The 23,844-nt window shown below is 49.9% G+C and overlaps 1 protein-coding gene across 2 annotated transcripts in view; it reads right to left on the bottom strand.

Annotated features, from left to right (window-relative positions):
* The window catches only part of pde9aa (phosphodiesterase 9aa), a 96,309-nt gene that overhangs the window by 16,844 nt on the left and 55,621 nt on the right, over positions 1–23,844 (bottom strand). For both annotated transcript variants that reach the window (XM_086007339.1, XM_086007340.1), the window contains exons 10-14: positions 23,607–23,693; positions 20,802–20,906; positions 19,956–20,038; positions 9,701–9,857; positions 3,532–3,645 (exon numbers count right to left, since the gene is read on the bottom strand). In XM_086007339.1, the coding sequence (XP_085863465.1) occupies positions 3,532–3,645; positions 9,701–9,857; positions 19,956–20,038; positions 20,802–20,906; positions 23,607–23,693 (546 nt within the window). The remainder of the gene's footprint in view (positions 1–3,531; positions 3,646–9,700; positions 9,858–19,955; positions 20,039–20,801; positions 20,907–23,606; positions 23,694–23,844) is intronic.

Below are 23,844 nucleotides of genomic sequence, written 5' to 3'. Positions count from 1 at the left end.
TGGATGAACTACAGAATTTGTTCATCCCAGTTTGGCATAAAAATAAAACAAAAAAGGTGACTCAACCGTGGCTAACGAGGGAAATTAGGGATAGTATAAGATCCAAGGAGAGGACATATAAATTGGCCAGAAAAAGCAGTAAACCAGAGGATTGGGAGCAGTTTAGGATTCAACAAAGGAGGACAAAGGGATTAATTAAGAGGGGGAAAATAGAATATGAGAGTAAGCTTGCAGGGAACATAAAAACTGACTGTAAAAGCTTTTATAGATATGTGAAGAGAAAAAGATTGGTGAAGTCAAGCATAGGTCCCTTGCAGTCAGAATCAGGGGAATTTATAATGGGGAACAAAGAAATGGCAGACCAATTAAATACATATTTTGGTTCTGTCTTCACAAAGGAGGACACAAATAACCTCCCAGGCATGTCAGGGAACATAGGGTCTGATGAAAGGGAGGAACTGAAAGAAATCAGTATTTGTAGGGAAATGGTGTTAAGGAAATTGATGGGATTGAAGGGCGATAAATCCCCAGGGCCTGATAATCTACATCCTAGGGTACTTAAGGAAGTGGCCCTAGAAATAGTAGATGCATTGCTGATCATCTTCCAACATTCGATGGAATCTGGAACAGTACCCATGGATTGGAGGGTAGCTAATGTTACCCCACTATTCAAAAAAGGTGGTAGAGAGAAAACGGGGAATTACAGACCGGTATCCTGACATCGGTAGTGGGGAAAATGCTAGAGTCCATTATAAAAGATGTAATAGCAGAGCACTTGGAAAACAGTGACAGGATTGGACAAAGTCAACATGGATTTACAAAAGGTAAATCGTGCTTGACTAATCTACTGGAATTTTTTGAGGATGTAACTAGTAAAATAGATAAGGGAGAACCAGTGGATGTGGTGTATTTGGACTTTCAGAAGGCTTTCGATAAGGTCCCACATAAGAGATTAGCGTGTAACATTAAGGCACATGGGATTGGGGGCAAGGTATTGACTTGGATAGAGAACTGGTTGACAGATAGAAAGCAAAGAGTTGGAATAAATGGGTCTTTTTCCGAGTGGCAGGCAGTGACTAGTGGAGTACCGCAGGGATCGGTCCTTGGACCCCAGCTATTCACAATATATATTAATGATCTAGACAAGGGAACTAGATGTAATATCTCCAAATTTGCAGACGACACAAAGCTAGGCGGGCGTGTGTGCTGTGAGGAGGATGCCGAGAAACTACAGGATGATTTGGACAGGTTGGGTGATTGGGCAGGAGCATGGCAGATGTAATATAATGTGGATAAATGTGAGGTTATCCACTTTGGTGGCAAAAACAGGAAGGCAGATTATTATCTGAATGGCAATAGATTGGGAGAAGGGGAAGTGCAACGAGACCTGGGTGTCCTTGTGCACCAGTCGCTGAAGGTAAGCATGCAGGTGCAGCAGGCGGTTAAGAAGGCAAGTGGTACGTTGGCCTTCATAGCGAGAGGGTTTTAAGTACAGGAACAAGGATGTCTTGCTGCAGTTGTACAGGGCCTTGGTGAGACCACATCTTGAGTATTGTGTGCAGTTGTGTTCGCCTTATCTGAGGAAGGATGTTCTTGCCATGGAAGGAGTTCAGCGAAGATTCACCAGGCTGATACCTGGGATGGCAGGAATGACATATAAGGAGAGATTGGGTCAATTGGGCTTGTTCTCGCTGGAGTTTAGAAGAATGAGAGGGGAATCTCATTGAAACTTATAAAATTCTGACAGGACTGGACAGACTAGATGCAGGGAGGATGTTCCCGATGGTCGGAGAGTCCAGAGCCAGGGGTCACAGTCTCAGGATAAGAGGTAGGCCTTTTAGGACAGAAATGAGGAGGAATTTCTTCACCCAGAGAGTGGTGAACCTGTGGAATTCTCTACCACAGAAGGCAGTAGAGGCCAATACATTAAATATATTCAAGGAGTTGGATATATTTCTTAAGGCTAAAGGGATCAAGGAGTATGGGGAGAAAGCAGGGACTGGGCACTGAACTTGGATGATCAGCCATGATCGCATTGAATGGCGGTGCAGGCTCAAGGGGCCGAATGGCCTACTCCTGCTCCTATCTTCTATGTTTCTATGTTTCTATGAATATAGGCCTAGTCTACTCAATCTCTCCTCATAGGACAATCGCCCCCATCCCAGGAACCAGTCTGGTGAACCTTCGTTGCACTCCCTCTATGGCAAGTATATCCTTCCTTAGGTAAGGAGACCAAAACTGTACACAATTCTCAAGGTGTGGTCTCACCAGGGCCCTATATAATTGCAGTCTTTACTCTTATACTCAAATCCTCTTGTAATAAAGGGCAACATACCATTTGTTTTCCTAATTGCTTGTTGTACCTGCATGTTAACTTTCAGTGATTCGTGTACAAGGACACCCAGGTGCCTCTGAACAGCAACATTTTCCAATCTCTCACTGTTTAAAAAATACTCTGCTTTTCTATTTTTCCTACCAAAGTGGATAACTTCACATTTCTCCACATTATATTCCATTTGCCATGTTCTTGCCCACTCACTTCGCCTGTCTATATCCCCTTGAAGCCTCCTTGCATCCTCCTCACAACTTACATTCCCACCCAGCTTTGTATCATCAGAAAACTTGGATATATTGGCCCGGATATTCCGATCGCAGGCCTCCCGCGGGCGGAGGACTGCGATCTGGAAAAATCTGCGCCCTTACCCGAGGGCTCCCGGGAGGCGCACAGTTCTGGTGCTGGGCCTCTTCAAACTGCCGGTGCGCAGGGCCCACGTATCCCAGAGGCGCAGGTAGTTCGCAGCATCCCTGGGATCACGTGGGCCATGGGGAGCCAATCAGAGAAGGGAATCTGCCTTCATACATTTGACAGGAAGACCTGTCAAATATATGAACGGAGATCACGCCCAAAGCATAGTAAAACTTCAAATAAATTTTTTAAAAATCACATTTTTTAAATGACTTGAAAGTACAAATAAATTAACTATTTTAAACAAAGCTTTAAATATTTGAAAAAAATAATTAAAGTTTTTTACGGGGCTAAAAATAAACTTATCATTTTTAAAGTGTTTTTAAATGATAAATCAGTGGAAAATGTATTAAAAACTTTTTTCAACTCTTATCCTGGTAAAAGCAGGCCTTATGCTTTTACCAGGCGCAAGAATTGTAAGGGTTTTCTGTGGGCGGAGGGTCTCCAAAAAGCGGAACTCTCCGCCCGCAGAGGCCCTGCTCCCGGGCAGCGGAGGATCTGTCAAGAGCTTTCTTCACAGATCAGAAATGCCAGTTTCCAGCGCATGCGCAGTGCATGCCTGAAACCGGCATTTCCGATTTCTCTACGGGTGGGTACACAGCACGTACCCACCCATAGGGATCAGAATATCTGGCCCAATACATTTGGTCCCCTCATCCAAATCATTGCTGTAGATTGTGAATAGCTGAGGCCCAAGCACTGATCCTTGTACTCTATGCCTCTATTAGCAAAGCCAAGGATCCTGTGTGCTTTATGCTATTTAACCGCCTCCCGTTGATACGTACACAGGTCACATCTTCCTCGTTGGTGAAATCGAAGTTGTCAACTTTCTGTTTGAAGGAGTCGAGAATCTCTCCGTGTCGCGCCATGTCAGTCGCCAGGATCAGATTGATGATCCCCTGGAACAGACAGACAGACAAAAGCTCAGTCAGTCCGAGCCCCAGGCAAGGGACAACCGTCCGTTCTCTTCCCCCCACTTCTGATAGTGCCGACTCCTGTCTGGGGAACAGCCCCATATACTCCCTGACTCCTGTCTGCTGCATCACTCACATGGTCGTTCTTCATGCTGGACAGTGATCAGGAGCAGGAACCCTGGCTGATTTCACCTCTCTCTAACCCAGGGGTCACTGGACAGTGATCAGGAGCAGGAACCCTGGCTGATTTCACCTCTCTCTAACCCAGGGGTCACTGGGCAGTGATCAGGAGCAGGAACCCTGGCTGATTACCCCTCTCTCTAACCCAGGGGTCACTGGGCAGTGATCAGGAGCAGGAACCCTGGCTGATTTCACCCCTCTCTCTAACCAGGGGTCACTGGACAGTGATCAGGAACAGGAACCCTGGCTGATTTCCCCTCTCTCTAACCAGGGGTCACTGGACAGTGATCAGGAGCAGGAACACTGGCTGATTCCCCCTCTCTAACCCAGAGGTCACTGGGCAGTGATCAGGAGCAGGAACCCTGGCTGATTTCTGTAGTGTCCGCGCCTTAATAATACACGGACTGCAGGAGAACAATAAAACAGATATTTACTGAACAGAGGGTAACTTAAGACTGACGTACAGAAGCCTGCTATGGCTTTATATACAGGGGTGGTCACTGCCGGTACTGTAGTATAGAATCAGTTCTTCTCTTAAAGGTACATACACAACAATTCCTCCCCTTTTAGATAAACAGTACATAACATTCATTTAACAACGAAATAATAACTAATTACAATTACAATTTTCTCTGTACTATATACATCAACTGAAATAATCATTTATAAGTTCAGTCTTTGAGGAGGCTTCCTGATCCTGACTGGATAGCGCCTTTCTCGAGTATCCTGTTCTTGCGGCGGAGTTGATTCTGGCTCATTGTCATTGGTTGGTTCGTCAGCTTCCAATACCACTGCTTCTGAGGTAGACGCAATCTGTACTTCGGGTTGATTACCAGGTGCACCTGCTCGTGGTATGGGTTTGGCTTGTTCCTGTGACTCTAGAATCTGGTCAGCATGGCGTCTCACGATGCTCTCTCCAACGTCCACTGTGTACATTAGTGGTCCCTGCTGTGTGCATATCGTTCCAGGCTGCCATTTTTCTGTTCGGTAGTCGCGGGCCAAGACTGGTTGCCCTATCTTGAAGCTCCTGGTTGGCTTCTCATTTATGTGCTGGAATTGCTTATCCTCAACATCTCGTCTTATGTTTGGTTTGAGCAAATCCAGGCGACATCTTAGCCTTCGGTTGAAGAACATTACGGCTGGAGCTTGGTTGGTGACTGCATGTGCCGCATTCCGGTAAGCAAACAAGAAATTATCCACCTTGTGTTGTAGTGGTATGTCGTCATTATACATTGCCTTTATGGCCTTTTTAAAGGTCTGAACAAACCTCTCAGCCAATCCATTTGTGGCTGGATGATATGGGGCAGATGTGTAATGTTTCACCCCATTATTCCTCAGAAACCTCCGGAAATCCTCGGACACAAACTGTGGCCCATTGTCGGAGCAAATCTGTTCTGGCAAGCCATTCCTGGCGAAGATGGTCCGTAGGACTGCAATAGTTTTCTCCGTGGTGGTGGAGGACATTTTGATGACCTCTGGCCATTTTGAATGGGCGTCCACAGCGATTAGGAACATTGAGTCCATAAATGGACCAGCAAAATCAATGTGTACGCGTTGCCATGGAGATGAGGGCCACTCCCATGGATGTAGCGGGGCCTGTGGTGGAGCATTTTGGACCTTCTGGCATCCTGTGCATCTCTTGGTCATATCCTCGATTTCTTGATCAATTCCCGGCCACCACACAAACGCCCTGGCTAGGCTCTTCATTTTTACCCCTCCCAGATGACCCTCATGAAGCTCATTGAGCACTCTATCTCTCAACTTGGGTGGAATTACCACTCGGGATCCACACATCAAGGTCCCCCAGCACACTGACAGCTGTTCTTTCCTTGGCGAGAATGCTGGCAACAGTGAGTCGCCATGTGCTGGCCATCCCTTCACCGTCAAATCATAGACCCGAGAGAGTGTCGGGTCATTTTGGGTTTCCTTCTCTACACTTGAGTTTGTAACAGGTAGACATTCGACTATGGTCGCATGGAATATCTCAACAGGGTCCACTGCAGGTGCTTCCTCTACCGTAGGCAACGGTAGGCGCGACAGCCCATCAGCGTTTCCATGCTGTTTCGTACCCTTGTACTCTATGTCGTACTGATGTGCCCCTAGAAAGAGTGACCATCTTTGCAGCCGTTGCGCCGTCATCACCGGAACGCCCTTCTTTGGGTTAAAAATGGAGACCGGGGGCTGATGATCAGTCAGTAGGGTGAATTTCTGCCCGTGCAGATAGTGATTGAACTTCTTCACCCCCCCACACCAGGCTGAGGGCCTCCCTGTCAATCTGGGCGTAGTTACGCTCGGCTGAGGTTAACGAGTGTGACGCAAAGGCTATTGGCCTCTCTGAACCGTCAAGGAATTTGTGTGACAGCACCGCTCCGATGCCGTAGGGAGACACATCACATGCTAACCGAATCGGTAGTGTTGGATTGTAGTGTGCCAATACTCCTTTTGAAGTGATTAGGCATTTACATTTCTGAAAGGCACGCTTACACTCATCACTCCATTTCCATGTTACTCCAGTTTGCAGTAGGGCGTTCAGTGGGTGCAGAATTGTAGATAAATTCGGCAAGAACTTATGGTAGTAGTTCACCAACCTGAGGAACGACCTCAGTTGCGACACATTTTCCGGTGCTGGAGCCTTGACTACAGCCTCAATCTTGTCCGGCGACTTATGCAACCCTTCCTCATCAATCATGTGGCCACAATACGAGATTTGTCTCCTGAAGAACTCGCATTTGGGGCGGTTGGCTCGTAGCCTATATTCCTGTAATCTCGTGAGCACCTGCTCCAGGTTGGCAAGGTGTTCACTGTCATTTTCGCCCGTAACCAGGGTGTCGTCCAAATAACACTGGGTCCCCGGGATCCCTTGCAGGACTTGTTCCATCGCCCTCTGCCAAATAGCCGGGGCTGATGCTACCCCGAATACCAATCAATTGTACTGGTAAAGGCCTTTGTGAGCGTTTATCGTGAGGTATTTCCTAGATGCTTCTTCCACCTCCATTTGTAGATACGCTTGGGCCAGATCAATCTTTGTAAAGCGTTTCCCTCCAGATAGTGAGGCGAAAATATCTTCTATCCGTGGAAGTGGACATTGTACTGTGTGCAGGACTGGGTTCACAGTTACCTTGAAGTCCCCACAGATGCGAACCTTCTTCGGTTCCCCAGGCGTGCTGCTCAATGATTTCTTCATTACAGGAACGATGGGTGTGGCCCACTCGCTCCAGTCCACCTTGGACAGCACACCCAAACGCTCCAGACTCTCCAGCTCTGCTTCAACGGCTGGGCGGATCGCGTAAGGTACCGGTCTGGCCTTAAAAAATGTTGGGTTTGCGTTATCTTCGATTTTTATCGTTGCCGCTACTCCTTTTAGAGTCCCAAGTCCTTGTTGGAACACCTCTTTCGCATCAGTTAGAATCTTTGACGGTCGTCCAGGTGTGACGTCATCATCCTTTTTATCAGTCACAGTTAGCGCCTGAATGGAATGCCAATCCAATTGTATTTTTCGGATCCATTCACATCCCAATAATGGTGGTCCTCCATCTGGTAGTATATATAGATACAGTTTCTGTGTTTCCTTGCCGTTGTATTCAACTGGCACCCTTATTTTTCCTCTGGGGTAGACCTTTTGCCCCGTGTATGTCTTCAATACAATGGACGTGTCCTTCAAGGGTATGTATGGGAATAGCCGCTCATAGTCTCGTCGATTCATGACAGTTAGGGCTGATCCTGTGTCCAATTCCATCTTTACTGGGGACCCTGCTATCATGAGGGTGACCCAAATGGTTCGGTGATCCTCCTTTGCGATCACGTTGTGTAACTTTAGACAACTTAGTCTCCTGCTCCCGGAGTCCTTATCACTCTCCTGATCTTCTGAACTACTGTCAACTTCTTTACTTTCTTGTACTTTTCCTTAGTAGTTCTTGTAGTGTTGGTTTTCTTTCCCGACCTGCAGACTCTTGCTATGTGTCCCATTTTCACACATTGCCTGCATACTTTGTCCTTAAACCAGCAGTCCTTCTGATCATGGGTTGTTCTGCCGCAGCGATAGCACTTTTCTGCTCCATACGCCATTTCGTTAGCGCTGTATTCTTGTGGTTTCTGTTGTATTTCCGCAGCTCCCCGTGCTGCTGCTTCGTAGGATACTGCCACGCTGAAAGCCTGTTCTAACGTCAGGTCCTTTTCCGAAAGTAGTCGTTTCTGGGTTCCTTCACTCTGGAGCCCGCAGACAAACTTATTCCGTAAGGTGTCTGCCAGTCCTGCTCCGAACTGGCAGTGCTTCGATAACTTGCATAGTTCCGTAAGATAGTCAGCATTGCTCTCATCTTTGTGCTGGTTTCTTTTATGGAACTTGAATCATTCTGCTATCAGCAGCGGTGTAGGGTTTAGGTGTTCCTGTAAGGTATTAACAATCTCTTCAAAACTTTTCTCCATTGGTTTAGCTGGGGTAATTAAATTCCGCAATAGGCCGTACGTTCTCGCGCCCATCAAATTTAATAATACCAACGCCTTCTTTCCATCGGCCACCTCATTTGCCTTGCAGTACACTTCAATTCTTTCCACATACATGGTCCAGTCTTCTACCTCGTTGTCGAAAGCAGTGATACTGCCACTTTTCGGCATCTTGGGTGATTTAAAATGGCGCCTCCCGCGCTTTTTCTTCTTCACCAATGGATTAAAATGGCGCCACCCGCGCTTTTCCTTCTTCCCCAATGGAATAAAATGGCGCCTCCTGCGCTTTTCCTTCTTCCCCTTGCTGCCACGCTGCTCCTAGCGTTCTGCAGGGTAATGGCGGCGACCCGCGGCTTCGGCGCGTCTCACATTTCCTTCTCGTTTTATTTTCGCTACGCTGCCCGGTTCTTGAGCACCGACCGCACCCTGTGCGCTCCACCCTCTCTCTCTTTTCCTCCTGACGACGCTGCGCGGCCCCTTTGCAGAGCCGCTCGATCGAGCTCGAGCCCGCCGCAGTCCGGAAGGGTCAGCGCACTACCTGCTACCAGCACAATTTGTTGGAACACCTTGACTGGGGAGCCAAGCCCAGCTCTCCACAGCCTCTCCTGCAACTCTCCGAACTCCGATGGATCCTTGGGCGGTTGCCCGCGGTCGACGCCTGTTGTTCTGACTTCGACCTCCAAAAGCTTCTTCTCAGGGAAAGACCCCCGTGAGGTGATGCAGTACTGCAGGTGAGTTCGAACCTGCTCGTCACCACTGTAGTGTCCGCGCCTTAATAATACACGGACTGCAGGAGAACAATAAAACAGATATTTACTGAACAGAGGGTAACTTAAGACTGACGTACAGATGCCTGCTATGGCTTTATATACAGGGGTGGTCACTGCCGGTACTGCAGTATAGAATCAGTTCTTCTCTTAAAGGTACATACACAACAATTTCCCCTCTCTCTAACCCAGGGGTCACTGGGCAGTGATCAGGAGCAGGAACACTGGCTGATTTCCCCTCTCTCTAACCCAGGGGTCACTGGACAGTGATCAGGAGCAGGAACCCTGGCTGATTTCACCCCTCTCTCTAACCCAGGGGGTCACTGGACAGTGATCAGGAACAGGAACCCTGGCTGATTTCCCCTCTCTCTAACCCAGGAATCAAATTTAATAATACCAACGCCTTCTTTCCATCGGCCACCTCATTTGCCTTGCAGTACACTTCAATTCTTTCCACATACATGGTCCAGTCTTCTACCTCGTTGTCGAAAGCAGTGATACTGGACAGTGATCAGGAACAGGAACCCTGGCTGATTTCCCCTCTCTCTCTAACCCAGGGGTCACTGGACAGTGATCAGGAACCCGATCTGATTTCCCTCTCTCTCTCTCTTTCTCTTTAACCTGGCCCTGCCCTTCCCTGTGGTTCTCACCTGGCGAATCTGTTTGAAGATCTCTGGGTCCATGTTGCCGAAGATGTTGCACTCTGGCTGTGAGTAGATGTGGAATGCGATGGCGCAGTGATGGTTTTCTAGTGGAGAGATGTCATTGTATCGGACTGCGAGCTCAGTGTGAGCGTTTATTTGGTAGCTGTGTCAAAAGAGAAGTGCAAGAAGCAGTAATGGCGCTCCCGGTGACTGCGTTAGTTCCCTCGCCCGTCACTGACCACCCGGACTGACCCAGACTCATCCGAACTGACACGTAATCATTCCTGGACTCGCCACATCAGAGGCTTCAAGAAACTCGGAGGAGGCCATTCAGCCCCTCGAGTCTATTCCACCAGTAAATTAGATCATGATTGATCTGTATCTTAACTCCATTTACCCGCCTAGATTCTGTAACCCTCAATACCCTTACCCAACAAAAATCTATCAATCTCAGTTTTGAAATTTTCAGTTGACCTCCAGCCTCAACAGCCTTTTTGGGGGAGAGAGTTCCAGATTTCTACTGCCCTTTGTGTGAAGAAGTGCTTCCTGACATCACCCCTGAATGGCCGGGCTCTAATTTTAAGGTTCTGCCCCCTTGTTCTGAACTCCCCCACCAGAGGAAATAGTTTGTCTCTATCTACCCAATCAACTCCTTTAATCATCTTAAACACTTGGATTAGATCACCCCTTAATCTTCTATACTCGAGGGAATACAAGCCCAGTCTGTGCAACCTGTCCTCGTAATTTAACACTTTCAGCCCCGGGATCATTGAATCTGCGCTACCCCCCTCCGAGGCCGAATTGTCCTTCCTGAGGTGTGGGACCCAGAACTGAACGCAGTGTCCAGGTGGGGTCTAACCCGAGCTCGGTACAACTGTAGCATCACTTCCACCTCTTTGCATTCCAGCCCTTGAGAGAAAGGCCAGGGCTGGGTATCAATGCTGCCAAATTGCTGAATTTGCATAGGGTAAATAAGATCAGAGGGGCACGGTGGCATAGTGGTTAGCACTGTTGCCTCACAGCGCCAGGGACCCGGGTTCAAATCTGGCCTCGGGCGACTGTCTGTGTGGAGTTTGCACATTCTCCCTGTGTCTGCGTGGGTTTCCTCCGGGTGCTCCGGTTTCCTCCCACAGTCCAAAGATGTGCAGGTTAGGTTGATTTGGCTATGATAAATTGACCCTTAGTGTTAGGGGATTAAATACGTGGGGTTACGGGGATAGGGTGGGATATGTGTCGGTGCAGGCTCGATGGGCCGAAATGGCCTCTATCTGCACTGTGGGGATTCTGTGATTCTGTGAAATGAACGAGTGGCTCAAACACTGGTGTGGGAGAAATGGGTTTTGATTTGTGGGGCACTGGCACCAGTACTGGGGTAAGAGGGAGCTGTTCCGTTTGGACAGGCTTCACTTGAACCATGCTGGGGCTAGAATCCTGGCAAATCGAATAACTAGAGATAAAAGAAAAAGATAGGAAGGAGAAAAACAAAAGTGGCAGTCAGAGAACTCAAGTTTAAATCAAACATGACCACAGTAAATAATAATTCTAATAGGTCTAAGAGCATTAAAAAAACAAGCCTGAAGGCTTTGTGTCTTAATGCGAGGCGCATTCATAATAAGGTGGATGAATTAGCTGCGCAAATAGAGTTAAATGATTATGATTTGATTGGGATTACGGAAACATGGCTCCAGGGTGGCCAAGGCTGGGAACTCAATATCCAGGGTTATTCAATATTCAGGAAAGATAGGCAAAAAGGAAATGGAGGTGGGGTAGCATTGCTGGTTAAAGAAGGGATTAACACAATTGTAAGGAAGGATATTAGCTCTGATGATGTGGAATCTGTATGGGTAGAACTGAGAAATACCAAGGGGCAGAAAACGTTAGTGGGAGTGGTATATAGACCTCCAAACAGTAATGCGGAGGTTGGGGATGGCATTAAAAGGGAAATTAGAGAAGCGTGCAATAAGGGCACAGCAGTCATCATGGGTGACTTTAATCTACATATAAATTGGGCTAACCAAATTAGTAACAATATTGTGGAGGAGGAATTCCTGGAGTGTTTACGGGATGGTTTCCTGGACCAATATGTCGAGGAACCAACCAGAGATCAGGCCATCTTAGACTGGGTATTATGTAACAAGAAAGGATTAATTAACAATCTTGTTGTACGAGGCCCCTTGGGTCGGAGCGATCATAATATGATAGAATTCTTCATTAAGATGGAGAATGAAGTTGTTGACTCAGAGACTAGGGTCCTAAATTTAAATAAAGGAAACTACGATGGTCTGAGGCGCGAGTTGGGTAGGATTGATTGGGGAATGTCACTCAAAGGGTTGACGGTGGATAGGCAATGGCAAACATTCAAAGACCGCATGGATGAACTACAGAATTTGTTCATCCCAGTTTGGCATAAAAATAAAACAAAAAAGGTGACTCAACCGTGGCTAACCAGGGAAATTAGGGATAGCATAAGATCCAAGGAGAGGACATATAAATTGGCCAGAAAAAGCAGTAAACCTGAGGATTGGGAGCAGTTTAGGATTCAACAAAGGAGGACAAAGGGAATAATTAAGAAGGGGAAAATAGAATATGAGAGTAAGCTTGCAGGGAACATAAAAACTGACTGTAAAAGCTTTTATAGATATGTGAAGAGAAAAAGATTGGTGAAGTCAAGCGTAGGTCACTTGCAGTCAGAATCATGGGAATTTATAATGGGGAACAGAGAAATGACAGACCAATTACAGGAAACTTTGGTTTATCCGGAGGTTAACTGTCCGGAATGCTCGATCCACTGGCAAAATTCAGGAGTCGGTTCAGTAAGTTTTTTTCTTTTCGTTGCTTTTTTTTCACCACTCAGGCTCTGCAAGGTCTAGCTAAAGCTGTTGCTTAGCTACAGAGACGCTTGCAAGCTACGGCCGACTGTTTAGAAGCTGTTGCTAAGCAACAGGGTTTGTTGCTAGATACAGAGCTCAAAAGCTCCGTATGTTTTAACATTAGCGCTGGTTTGTCCGGCAGTTTTGATGGGACGGCAGCAGCTCGGTCCCATCGGTGCCGGATATCTCAAAGTTTCCTGTAAATACATATTTTGGTTCTGTCTTCACAAAGGAGGACACAAATAACCTCCCAGAGATGTCGGGGAACATAGCGTCTGATGAAAGGGAGGAACTGAAAGAAATCAGTATTTGTAGGGAAATGGTGTTAAGGAAATTGATGGGATTGAAGGAAGATAAATCCCCAGGGCCTGATAATCTACATCCTAGGGCACTTAAGGAAGTGGCCCTAGAAATAGTAGATGCATTGTTGATCATCTTCCAAAATTCGATGGAATCTGGAACAGTACCCATGGATTGGAGGGTAGCTAATGTTACCCCACTATTCAAAAAAGGTGGTAGAGAGCAAACGGGGTATTACAGACCGGTAAGCCTGGCATCGGTAGTGGGGAAAATGCTAGAGTCCATCATAAAAGATGTAATAGCAGAGCACTTGGAAAACAGTGACAGGATCGGACAAAATCAACATGGATCTACAAAGGGTAAATCATGCTTGACTAATGTACTGGAATTTTTTGAGGATGTAACTAGTAAAATAGATAAGGGAGAACCAGTGGATGTGGTGTATTTGGACTTTCAGAAGGCTTTCGATAAGGTCCCGCATAAGAGATTAGCATGTAAAGTTAAGGCACATGGGATTGGGGGCAAGGTACTGACTTGGATAGGGAACTGGTTGGCAGACAGGAAGCAAAGAGTTGGAATAAACGGGTCTTTTTCCGAGTGGCAGGCAGTGACTAGTGGGGTACCGCAGGGATCGGTCCTTGGACACCAGCTATTCACAATATATATTAATGATCTAGACAAGGGAACTAGATGTAATATCTCCAAATTTGCAGACGACACAAAGCTGGATGGGCGTGTGTGCTGTGAGGAGGATGCCGAGAAACTTCTTCTTCTTCTTAGGCAGTCCCTCGGAACCGAGGATGACTTGCTTCCACATTAAAAATGAGTTCTCAGGTGACTGATGAGTCCAATGCGGGACCTACAGTCTCTGTCACAGGTGGGGCAGATGGTGGTTGAAGGGGCGGGTGGGTGGGGTGCTTGGGTTGACGTGCGCTCCTTGCGCTGCCTGCGCTTGGCTTCCGCTTGCTCCCGGCAAAGAGACTCGAGGTGTTCGGCGCCCTCCCGGATGCTTCTCCTCCACTTTGTGCGGTCTTGGGCCAGATATTCCCAGGTGTCGGTGGGGATGTTACACTTTTTCAAGGAGGCTTTGAGGGTGTCCTTGAAATGTTTCCTCTGCCCACCTGGGGCTCTCTTGCTGTGCCGGAGCTCCGAGTAGAGCGCTTGTTTTGGGAGTCTCGTATCGGGAATGCAGACAAAGTGACCCGTCCATCGGAGCTGATTGAGCGTGGTCAGAGCTTCGATGCTGGGGATGTTGGCCTGAGCAAGAACACTGACGTTGGTGCACCTATCCTGCCAATGGATTTGCAGGATCTTGCGGAGGCAGCGTTGGTGGTACCTCTCAAGTGCTACTGTACATGGTCCATGTCTCTGAGACATACAGCAGGGCGGGTATCACTGCTGCCCTGTAGACCATGAGCTTAGTGCCGGGTTTGAGGTCCTGGTCTTCAAACACTCTCTTCCTCAGGCGACCGAAGGCTGCACTGGCACACTGAAGGCGGTGTTGGACTTCGTCGTCGACGTCTGCCCTTGTTGACAGTAGGCTCCCGAGGTATGGAAAGTGGTCCACGTTGTCTAAGGCCTTGTCGTGGATTTTGATAATCGGGGGGCAGCACTGTGTGGCGGGGGCAGGTTGGTAGAGGACCTTTGTCTTACGGATGTTTAGTGTAAGGAGCATGCTCTCGTATGCTTCGGTGAAGGTGTTTACGATGGTTTGGAGTTCGACCTCCAAGTGAGCGCAGACGCAAGCATCGTCTGCATACTGTAATTCAACGACAGAGGATGGGATGACCTTGGATCTGGACTGGAGACGACGGAGGTTGAACAGGATGATTTGGACAGGTTGGGTGATTGGGCAGAAGCATGGCAGATGCAATATAACATGGATAAATGTGAGGTTATCCACTTTGGTGGCAAAAACAGGAAGGCAGATTATTATCTGAATGGCAATCGATTGGGAGAAGGGGAAGTGCAACGAGACTTGGGTGTCCGTGTGCACCAGTCGCTGAAGGTAAGCATGCAGGTGCAGCAGGCGGTTAAGAAGGCAAATGGCATGTTGGCCTTCGTAGCGAGAGGGTTTGAGTACAGGAACAAGGATGTCTTGCTGCAGTTGTACAGGGCCTTGGTGAGACCACATCTTGAGTATTGTGTGCAGTTTTGGTCGCCTTATCTGAGGAAGGATGTTCTTGCCATGGAAGGAGTTCAGCGAAGATTCACCAGGCTGATACCTGGGATGGCAGGAATGACGTATCAGGAGAGATTGGGTCGATTGAGCTTGTACTCGCTGGAGTTTAGAAGAATGAGAGGGGATCTCATTGAAACTTATAACATTCTGACAGGACTAGACAGACTAGATGCAGGAAGAATGTTCCCGATGGTCGGGGAGTCCAGAACCAGGGGTCACAGTCTAAGGATAAGGGGTAAGCCATTTAGGACAGAAATTAGGTGGAATTTCTTCACCCAGAGAGTGGTGAACCTGTGGAATTCTCTACCACAGAAGGCAGTAGAGGCTAATTCATTAAATATATTCAAGAAGGAGTTGGATATATTTCTCAAGGCTAAAGGGATCAAGGGGTATGGGGAGATAGCAGGGACCGGGTACTGAATTTGGATGATCAGCTATGATCGCATTGAATGGCGGAGCAGGCTCGAGGGGCTGAATGGCCTACTCCTGCTCCTATCTTCTATGTTTCTATGTAGAGAGGGCTTTTAACTAAATATTGGGGGGCGGGGGATCCAGGTGAGCAGGAAAATAAAAAGTCAATGAGAAAGCAATAGAGCAGGCTAGAGATGGGGGAAATAATAACCAGAGTGTGACAGGAAGGGACAGAATGTTTAAAAATAAGAGTGTAACAGAAAAAAAAGGCCAATAACAAGGAGAAATGGTAAAAAGACAAAGTTAAAAGCTCTATATGTGAACGCATGCAGCATTTGTAACAAGATAGATGAGTTGACGGCACAAATAGATACAAATGGGTATGATCTGATCGCCATTACAGGGACGTGGTTGCAAGGTGACCAGGGCTGGGAACTGAATATTCCGGGGTATTTGACAATTCGGAAGGATAGACAGAAAGGAAAGGGAGGTGGGGTGGCTTTGTTGGTAAAGGATGGGATCAGTGCAGTGGTGAGAAGTGAGATTGGCTCAGAAGATCAAGATGTAGAATCGGTTTGGGTGGAGATAAAAAATAATAAGGGGACAAAGTCTTTGGTGGGCATAGTCTACAGGCCCCCGAATAGTAGCAATGCTGTTGGACAGAGTATAAATCAACAAATAATGGAGGCCTGTAAAAAAGGTACGGTAATAATCATGGGTGATTTTAATCTCCATATTGATGGGACAAATCAAATTGGTCATAGTAGCCTGGAGGAGGCGTTCATAGAGTGCATCCGGGATGTTTTCCTAGAACAGTATGTAATGGAACCAACCAGGGAGCAGGCTATCTTGGATCTGGTACTGTGTAATGAGACAGAATTAATAAATGATCTCATAGTAAAGGATCCTCTAGGAAAGAGTGATCATAGCATGGTTGAATTTCAAATTCAGTTGGAGGGCGAGAAAGTTGTATCTCAAACCAGTGTCCTGATCTTAAACAAAGGCAATTATAATGGCATGAGGGCAGAACTGGCTAAAGTGGGCTGGAAAAATAAATTAAAGGGTAAGACAGTTGAAATGCAGTGGCGGACATTTAAGGAGATATTTCATAACTCTCAACAAAAATATATTCCAGTGAGAAAGAAAGATTTTAAGAGAAGGGAGCACCATCCATGGCTAACTAAGGAAGTAAAGGATGGTATCAAATTGAAAATGAAGGCATACAATGTTGCCAAGATTGGTGGGAGACCAGAGGATTGGGAAATTTTTAAAAACCAGCAAAGGATGACTAAAAAATAATAAAGAGAGAGAAGATGAATTATGAGAGTAAGTTGGCAAGAAACATTAAAACAGATAGTAAGCGCTTCTGCAGGTATATAAAAAGGAAGAGGGTAGCTAAAGTAAATGTTGGTCCCTTAGAGGATGAGACTGGGGAATTAATAATGGGGAACGGGGAAATGGCAGAGATTCTGAACCAATATTTTGCATCTGTCTTCACTGTAGAAGACACTAACATCATCCCAATAATGGATAATTAAGGGGCCACAGGGAGGGGGGAACTAAAGACAATCACCATCACTAAGGAAATAGTACTTGGTAAAATAATGGGACTAAAAGATGACAAGTCCCCTGGACCAGATGGCCTGCATCCCAGGGTCTTAAAAGTGGCTGCAGAGATAGTGGATGCATTGGTTGCAATATACCAAAATTCCTTGGACTCTGGAGAGGTCCCAGCAGATTGGAAAACCGCTAATGTAACACCCCTATTTAAGAAAGGAAGGAGACAGAAAGCAGGAAACTATAGACCAGTTAGCCTAACATCTGTCATTGGGAAAATGCTGGAGTCCTTCATTAAGGAAGCAGTAGCAGGGCATTTAGAAAAACATACTGCAGTCAAACAGAGACAGCATGGTTTCAGGAAAGGGAAATCATGTTTAACAAATTTGCTGGAGTTCTTTGAGGATGTAACAAGCAGAGTGGACAAGGGTGAGCCAGTGGATGTGATGTATTTGGATTTCCAGAAGGCATTCGATAAGGTGTCACATAAAAGGTTACTGCATAAGATAAGAGCTCACGGAATTGGGGGTAATATATTAGCATGGATAGAGAATTGGCTAACTAACAGAAAACAGAGACTTGGAATTAATGGGTCATTTTCTGGTTGGCAAATGGTAACTAGTGGGGTGCCACAAGGACAAAAGAACATAAGAAATAGGAGCAGGAGTCGGCCATACTGCCTCTCGGGCCTGCTCTGCCATTCAGTATGTTCATGGCTGATCATCGACCTTAACTCCATTTTCCTGCCCTATCCCCGTATCCCTTGATTCCCCTAGGGTCCAAAAATCTCTATCGATCTCTGTCCTGAATATACTCAGTGACTGAGCATCCACAGTCCTGTGGCGTAGAGAATTGCAAAGAAAGGAATAGAAGGATATTTACAATCTACATTAATGACTTGGATGAAGGGATCGAGTGTAATGTAACCAAGTTTGTGGATGATACAAAGATGGGTGGGAAAGCAAGTTGTGCAGTGGACTCAAAGAATCTGCAAAGGGATATAGACAGGCTAGGTGAGTGGGCAAACATTTGGCAGATGGAGTATAAGTGGGAAAGTGCGAGGTTATCCACTTTGGCAGGAAAAATAAAAAAGCAAACTATTATTTAAATGGAGAGAGATTACAAAATGCTACAGTTCAGAGGGACCTGGGGGTCCTTGCGCATGAAACACAAAAAGTTAGCATGCAGGTACAGCAAGTAATCAAAAAGGCAATTGGAATGTTGGCCTTTATTTCAAGGGGGATGGAGTATAAAAGCAGGGAAGTCCTGTTACAACTGTACAGGGTATTGGTGAGACCACACCTGGAGTACTGCGTACAGTTTTGGTCTCCTTATTTAAGGAAGGATATACTTGCATTGGAGGCAGTTCAGAGAAGGTTCACTAGGTTAATTCCAGAGATGAGTGGGTTGATTTATGAGGAAAGGCTGAGCAGGTTGAGCCTATACTCATTGGAATTTAGAAGAATGAGAAGTGATCTCATTGAAACATAAGATACTGAGGGGGCTCGACAAGGTAGATGCAGAGAGGATGTTTCCCCTCGTGGGGAAATCTAGAACGTGGGGGCACAGTCTCAGAATAAAGGGTCACCCTTTTAGGACTGAGATGAGGAGGAACTTCTTCTCTCAGAGGGTCGTAAATCTGTGGAATTCTCTGCCCCAGAGAGCTGTGGAGGCTGGGTCATTAAATACATTTAAGGTGGAGATAGACAGATTTTTACAAGATAAGGGAGTGAAGGGTTATGGGGAGCGGGCAGGGAAGTGGCTTTGAGCCCTAGATCAGCCATGATCTTATTGAATGGCGGAGCAGGCTCGAGGGGTCAAGTGGCCTATTCCTGCTCCTATTTCTTATGTTCTTACACTGGGCCAAGAGCGCTCAGGACCTCCGCTGTCAGCAGTGTCAGAGTGGTTGGTGTGGAGGGGGGTCCCTTAGTTTACATACCCCCAGCACGCACCCTCACCACTGGGACTACATCAGCATCCGGCTGTCCCAGGAGGCCAGGAATTCTGGTCAATCGGCCCACTTTGGGAGGGGGTGTGTGTCGGTGGCCAGTGGGGGTGTCTGCCCACCCCAAAGGAGCTGCCCATTGCCCTGTTTGTAAGGAGGCCTTCGACAGGCGAGGGGGGGGGGGGCGGGAAATTAGCCAATGTTCCTGCTCCTGATCCCCACTCAATGACCCAAAGCTGGACCCCCCCAACTTCGTTCTCTCAAGTAGTGTTTCCCAGGCCGGGGACATGAGAACTCCTGGAGTCGGGTATTTGCCCCCAGTCCCACCACCTCCGGCAGATGCTCCGCCTCAACAAGGGCCAAAGGGAATTCGCAGTCCAGGTAATGGCTGGCCTGGTTTGGGTTCCCGTTGGGGTTACACCAGGACTGCTCTGGAAAGGCTGTGGGTTCCATACTCAGATACCGCAGAATTATTGAACTCTGGAGACAGAAACTTCTCTCTGTCAAGTTTTAACAATGTGGTGAGTGGAGTGTGTCCAAGATGGCGAGCGCACCGTCAGCTAATACTGGAACTTGTGTCTGCCCGAGAGTCACTGGGCCGATCTCAACCCAGGCTTCAATTAGCCACAGTGCCTCGGCCTAAGGAGGGGGCCCAGAGTCAGGGTTCCTGCTCCTGATCACTGCCCCGTGGTCCCTGGGTTAGAGAGACAGGGGAAACCAGCCCGGGTTCCTGCTCCTGATCACTGCCCAGTGACCCACTGCTGCAGGAAGGTGCGGGCCTCAGGTGAGGTCAGGGTTGGGTTCCACTGACTGAAGAGCTTTTCTGGGCTGACACTTTGGTGAGGAAGCAGAGGGCAGTCGGGGCCTGTGAGACAAAGCCACAGTGAGAACCAGTGTCTCGGGGGAAGGGGGGGGTAAGAAAGAGCACAGACAGGTTTAACCGGAGAGAGAACATGGGTTGGGTCGGGACGGCGGGGGGGGGGGGAGGGGACTCACGTGTTGTTGTAGCCTGGGTGGTCCAGGTCGTGACAGACGGCAGCGCTCATCAGGATCAGGATATCGACTTGTGCGAACTTCTCCTGGAACAGAGTGTCACTCGGTCAGATCAGGAAAACGGTCGCTCTGACCTACCCCCCACCGTGTGACCCCTCTGACCTCCCCTCCCACTGTGACCCCCCCTCTGATCTTCCCCCAACATGACCCTGCTGACCGCTCCCCACACCATGTGACTCCACTGACCTCCCCCTCACCATGTGACCCCGCTGACCTCCCCCTCACCGTGTGACCCCGCTGATCTCCCCCTCACCGCGTGACCCCGCTGACCTCACCCCCCATGTGACCCCGCTGACCACACCCTCACCGTGTGACCCCGCTGACCTCCCCCTCACTGTGTGACCCCGCTGACCTCCCCCTCACCGCGTGACCCCGCTGACCTCACCCCCCATGTGACCCCGCTGACCACACCCTCACCGTGTGACCCCGCTGACCTCCCCCTCACTGTGTGACCCCGCTGACCTCCCCACCGTGTGACCCCGCTGACCTCCCCCTCACCGTGTGACCCCGCTGACCTCCCCCTCACTGTGTGACCCCGCTGACCTCCCCACCGTGTGACCCCGCTGACCTCCCCCTCACCGTGTGACCCCGCTGACCTCACCCCACACCGTCTGACCCCGCAGTGTGTGTCCCCGCTGACCTCCCCTCTCCTTCTTGCTCTCACTGTGCTGCTCGCTCTGGGCCAGTGATTGACCGTGGAGCCTGATCCACAGGGTAATGCTGTTCTCCCACCCACCCTGAAACATTGCCTGATCCGCGCTACCCTCCCCGTGCGGGATTGGCACTGACCTGCAGATTGCACAGGCAGATCATGCTGTACATCATCTGGGTCACACAGAAGCAGTGCCGGAAGTTGTGGAATGGATTGTTCCGGTAATTGTCATGAATGCAAAGCTTTGAAAATGAAAATGACAACCAGGTTAAACCAGAATCACAGGGAGTGTCCTAGCTCCCGTACCTCTCTGACAGTGCGGCGCTCCCTCAGTACTGCCCCTCCGACAGTGCGGCGCTCCCTCAGTACTGCCCCTCCGACAGTGCGGCGCTCCCTCAGTACTGCCCCTCCGACAGTGCGGCGCTCCCTCAGTACTGCCCCTCCGACAGTGCGGCGCTCCCTCAGTACTGCCCCTCCGACAGTGCGGCGCTCCCTCAGTACTGCCCCTCCGACAGTGCGGCGCTCCCTCAGTACTGCCCCTCCGACAGTGCGGCGCTCCCTCAGTACTGCCCCTCCGACAGTGCGGCACTCCCTCAGTACTGCCCCTCCAACAGTGCGGCGCTCCCTCAGTACTGCCCCTCCGACAGTGCGGCGCTCCCTCAGTACTGCCCCTCCGACAGTGCGGCGCTCCCTCAGTACTGCCCCTCCGACAGTGCGGCGCTCCCTCAGTACTGCCCCTCCGACAGTGCGGCACTCCCTCAGTACTGCCCCTCTGACAGTGCGGCGCTCCATCAGTACTGCTCCTCCGACAGTGTGGCGCACCCTCAGTACTGCCCCTCCGACATTGCGGCGGTCCCTCAGTACTGCCCCTCTGACAGTGCGGCGCTCCCTCAGTACTGCCCCTCTGACAGTGCGGCGCTCCCTCAGTACTGACCCTCCGACAGTGCAGCGCTCCCTCAGTACTGACCCTCCAACAGTGCAGCACTCCCTCAGTACTGCCCCTCCGACAGTGCGGCGCTCCCTCAGTACTGCCCCTCCGACAGTACAGCACTCACTCAGTACTGCCCCTCCGACAGTGCGGCGCTCCCTCAGTACTGCCCCTCCACCAGTGCAGCACTCACTCAGTACTGCCCCTCCGACAGTGCGGCGCTCCCTCAGTACTGCCTCTCCGACAGTGCGGCGCTCCCTCAGTACTGCCCCTCCGACAGTGCGGCGCTCCCTCAGTACTGCCCCTCCGACAATGCGGCGCTCCCTCAGTACTGATCCTCCAACAGTGCGGCGCTCCCTCAGTACTGCCCCTCTGACAGTGCAGCACTCACTCAGTACTGCCCCTCCGACAGTGCGGCGCTCCCTCAGTACTGCCTCTCCAACAGTGCAGCGCTCCCTCAGTACTGCCCCTCCGACAGTGCGGCGCTCCCTCAGTACTGCCCCTCCGACAGTACGGCACTCACTCAGTACTGCCCCTCCGACAGTGCGGCGCTCCCTCAGTACTGCCTCTCCGACAGTGCGGCGCTCCCTCAGTACTGCCCCTCCGACAGTACAGCACTTACTCAGTACTGCCCCTCCGACAGTGCGACGCTCCCTCAGTACTGCCCCTCCGACAGTGCGGCGCTCCCTCAGTGCGGCGCTCCCTCAGTACTGCCCCTCCACCAGTGCGGCGATCCCTCAGTACTGACCCTCTGACAGTGCGGCGCTCCCTCAGTACTGACCCTCCGACAGTGCAGCGCTCCCTCAGTACTGACCCTCCAACAGTGCAGCACTCCCTCAGTACTGCCCCTCCGACAGTGCGGCGCTCCCTCAGTACTGCCCCTCCGACAGTACAGCACTCACTCAGTACTGCCCCTCCGACAGTGCGGCGCTCCCTCAGTACTGCCCCTCCACCAGTGCAGCACTCACTCAGTACTGCCCCTCCGACAGTGCGGCGCTCCCTCAGTACTGCCTCTCCGACAGTGCGGCGCTCCCTCAGTACTGCCCCTCCGACAGTGCGGCGCTCCCTCAGTACTGCCCCTCCGACAATGCGGCGCTCCCTCAGTACTGATCCTCCAACAGTGCGGCGCTCCCTCAGTACTGCCCCTCTGACAGTGCAGCACTCACTCAGTACTGCCCCTCCGACAGTGCGGCGCTCCCTCAGTACTGCCTCTCCAACAGTGCGGCGCTCCCTCAGTACTGCCCCTCCGACAGTGCGGCGCTCCCTCAGTACTGCCCCTCCGACAGTACGGCACTCACTCAGTACTGCCCCTCCGACAGTGCGGCGCTCCCTCAGTACTGCCTCTCCGACAGTGCGGCGCTCCCTCAGTACTGCCCCTCCGACAGTACAGCACTCACTCAGTACTGCCCCTCCGACAGTGCGGCGCTCCCTCAGTACTGCCCCTCCGACAGTGCGGCGCTCCCTCAGTGCGGCGCTCCCTCAGTACTGCCCCTCCACCAGTGCGGCGATCCCTCAGTACTGACCCTCTGACAGTGCGGCGCTCCCTCAGTACTGCCCCTCCGACAGTGCGGCGCTCCCTCAGTACTGCCCCTCCGACAGTGCAGCACTCCCTCAGTACTGCTCCTCCGACAGTGTGGCGCACCCTCAGTACTGCCCCTCCGACATTGTGGCGCTCCCTCAGTACTGATCCTCCGACAGTGCAGCGCTCACTCAGTGCTGGCCCTCCGACAGTGCAGCACTCCCTCAGTACTGCCCCTCTGACAGTGCAGCACTCCCTCCGTACTGCCCCTTCGACAGTGCGGCGCTCCCTCAGTACTGCCCCTCCGAAAGTGCGGCGCTCCCTCAGTACACAATATTTGCAGTCTCTGTCTCTCGCTCTTTTTCTCCCCTCTTCAACTCCAATTTCCATTTCACCCTTACTCCTCTCTTCTCCTCTCTTTCTCACTCTCCCCCTGCCCCACTCTCTCTCTCCTCTCCCCCCAGCAGCATTCTGAGACAGCCGGTGTATCCTTACCAGCCACTTCTTCAGAGTGATGGGGTTGATGTTGAAATCTTTGATCAGCCCCAGGCTGTGGTACATGTGCTCCAAACAGCTGAGCATCTGGAGATCAGAGAAAGAGTGTCAGTCTGTGGCTCCCGTTGTAACAGAGACACGAACAGTGTACCACCTCCAGCAACAGGCAATGATACCTGAGTGCGGCCAGGCCTGCACCAGTGATGATAAGCACTGCCCTGTTTGCACAACAGATGTA

Source organism: Somniosus microcephalus, chromosome 14, assembly GCF_052327205.1.
Source record: "Somniosus microcephalus isolate GS21.2 chromosome 14, FLI_Smic_1.0, whole genome shotgun sequence".
Taxonomy (NCBI): Eukaryota; Metazoa; Chordata; class Chondrichthyes; order Squaliformes; family Somniosidae; genus Somniosus; species Somniosus microcephalus.
This window is presented reverse-complemented; position numbering and strand designations above follow the sequence as displayed.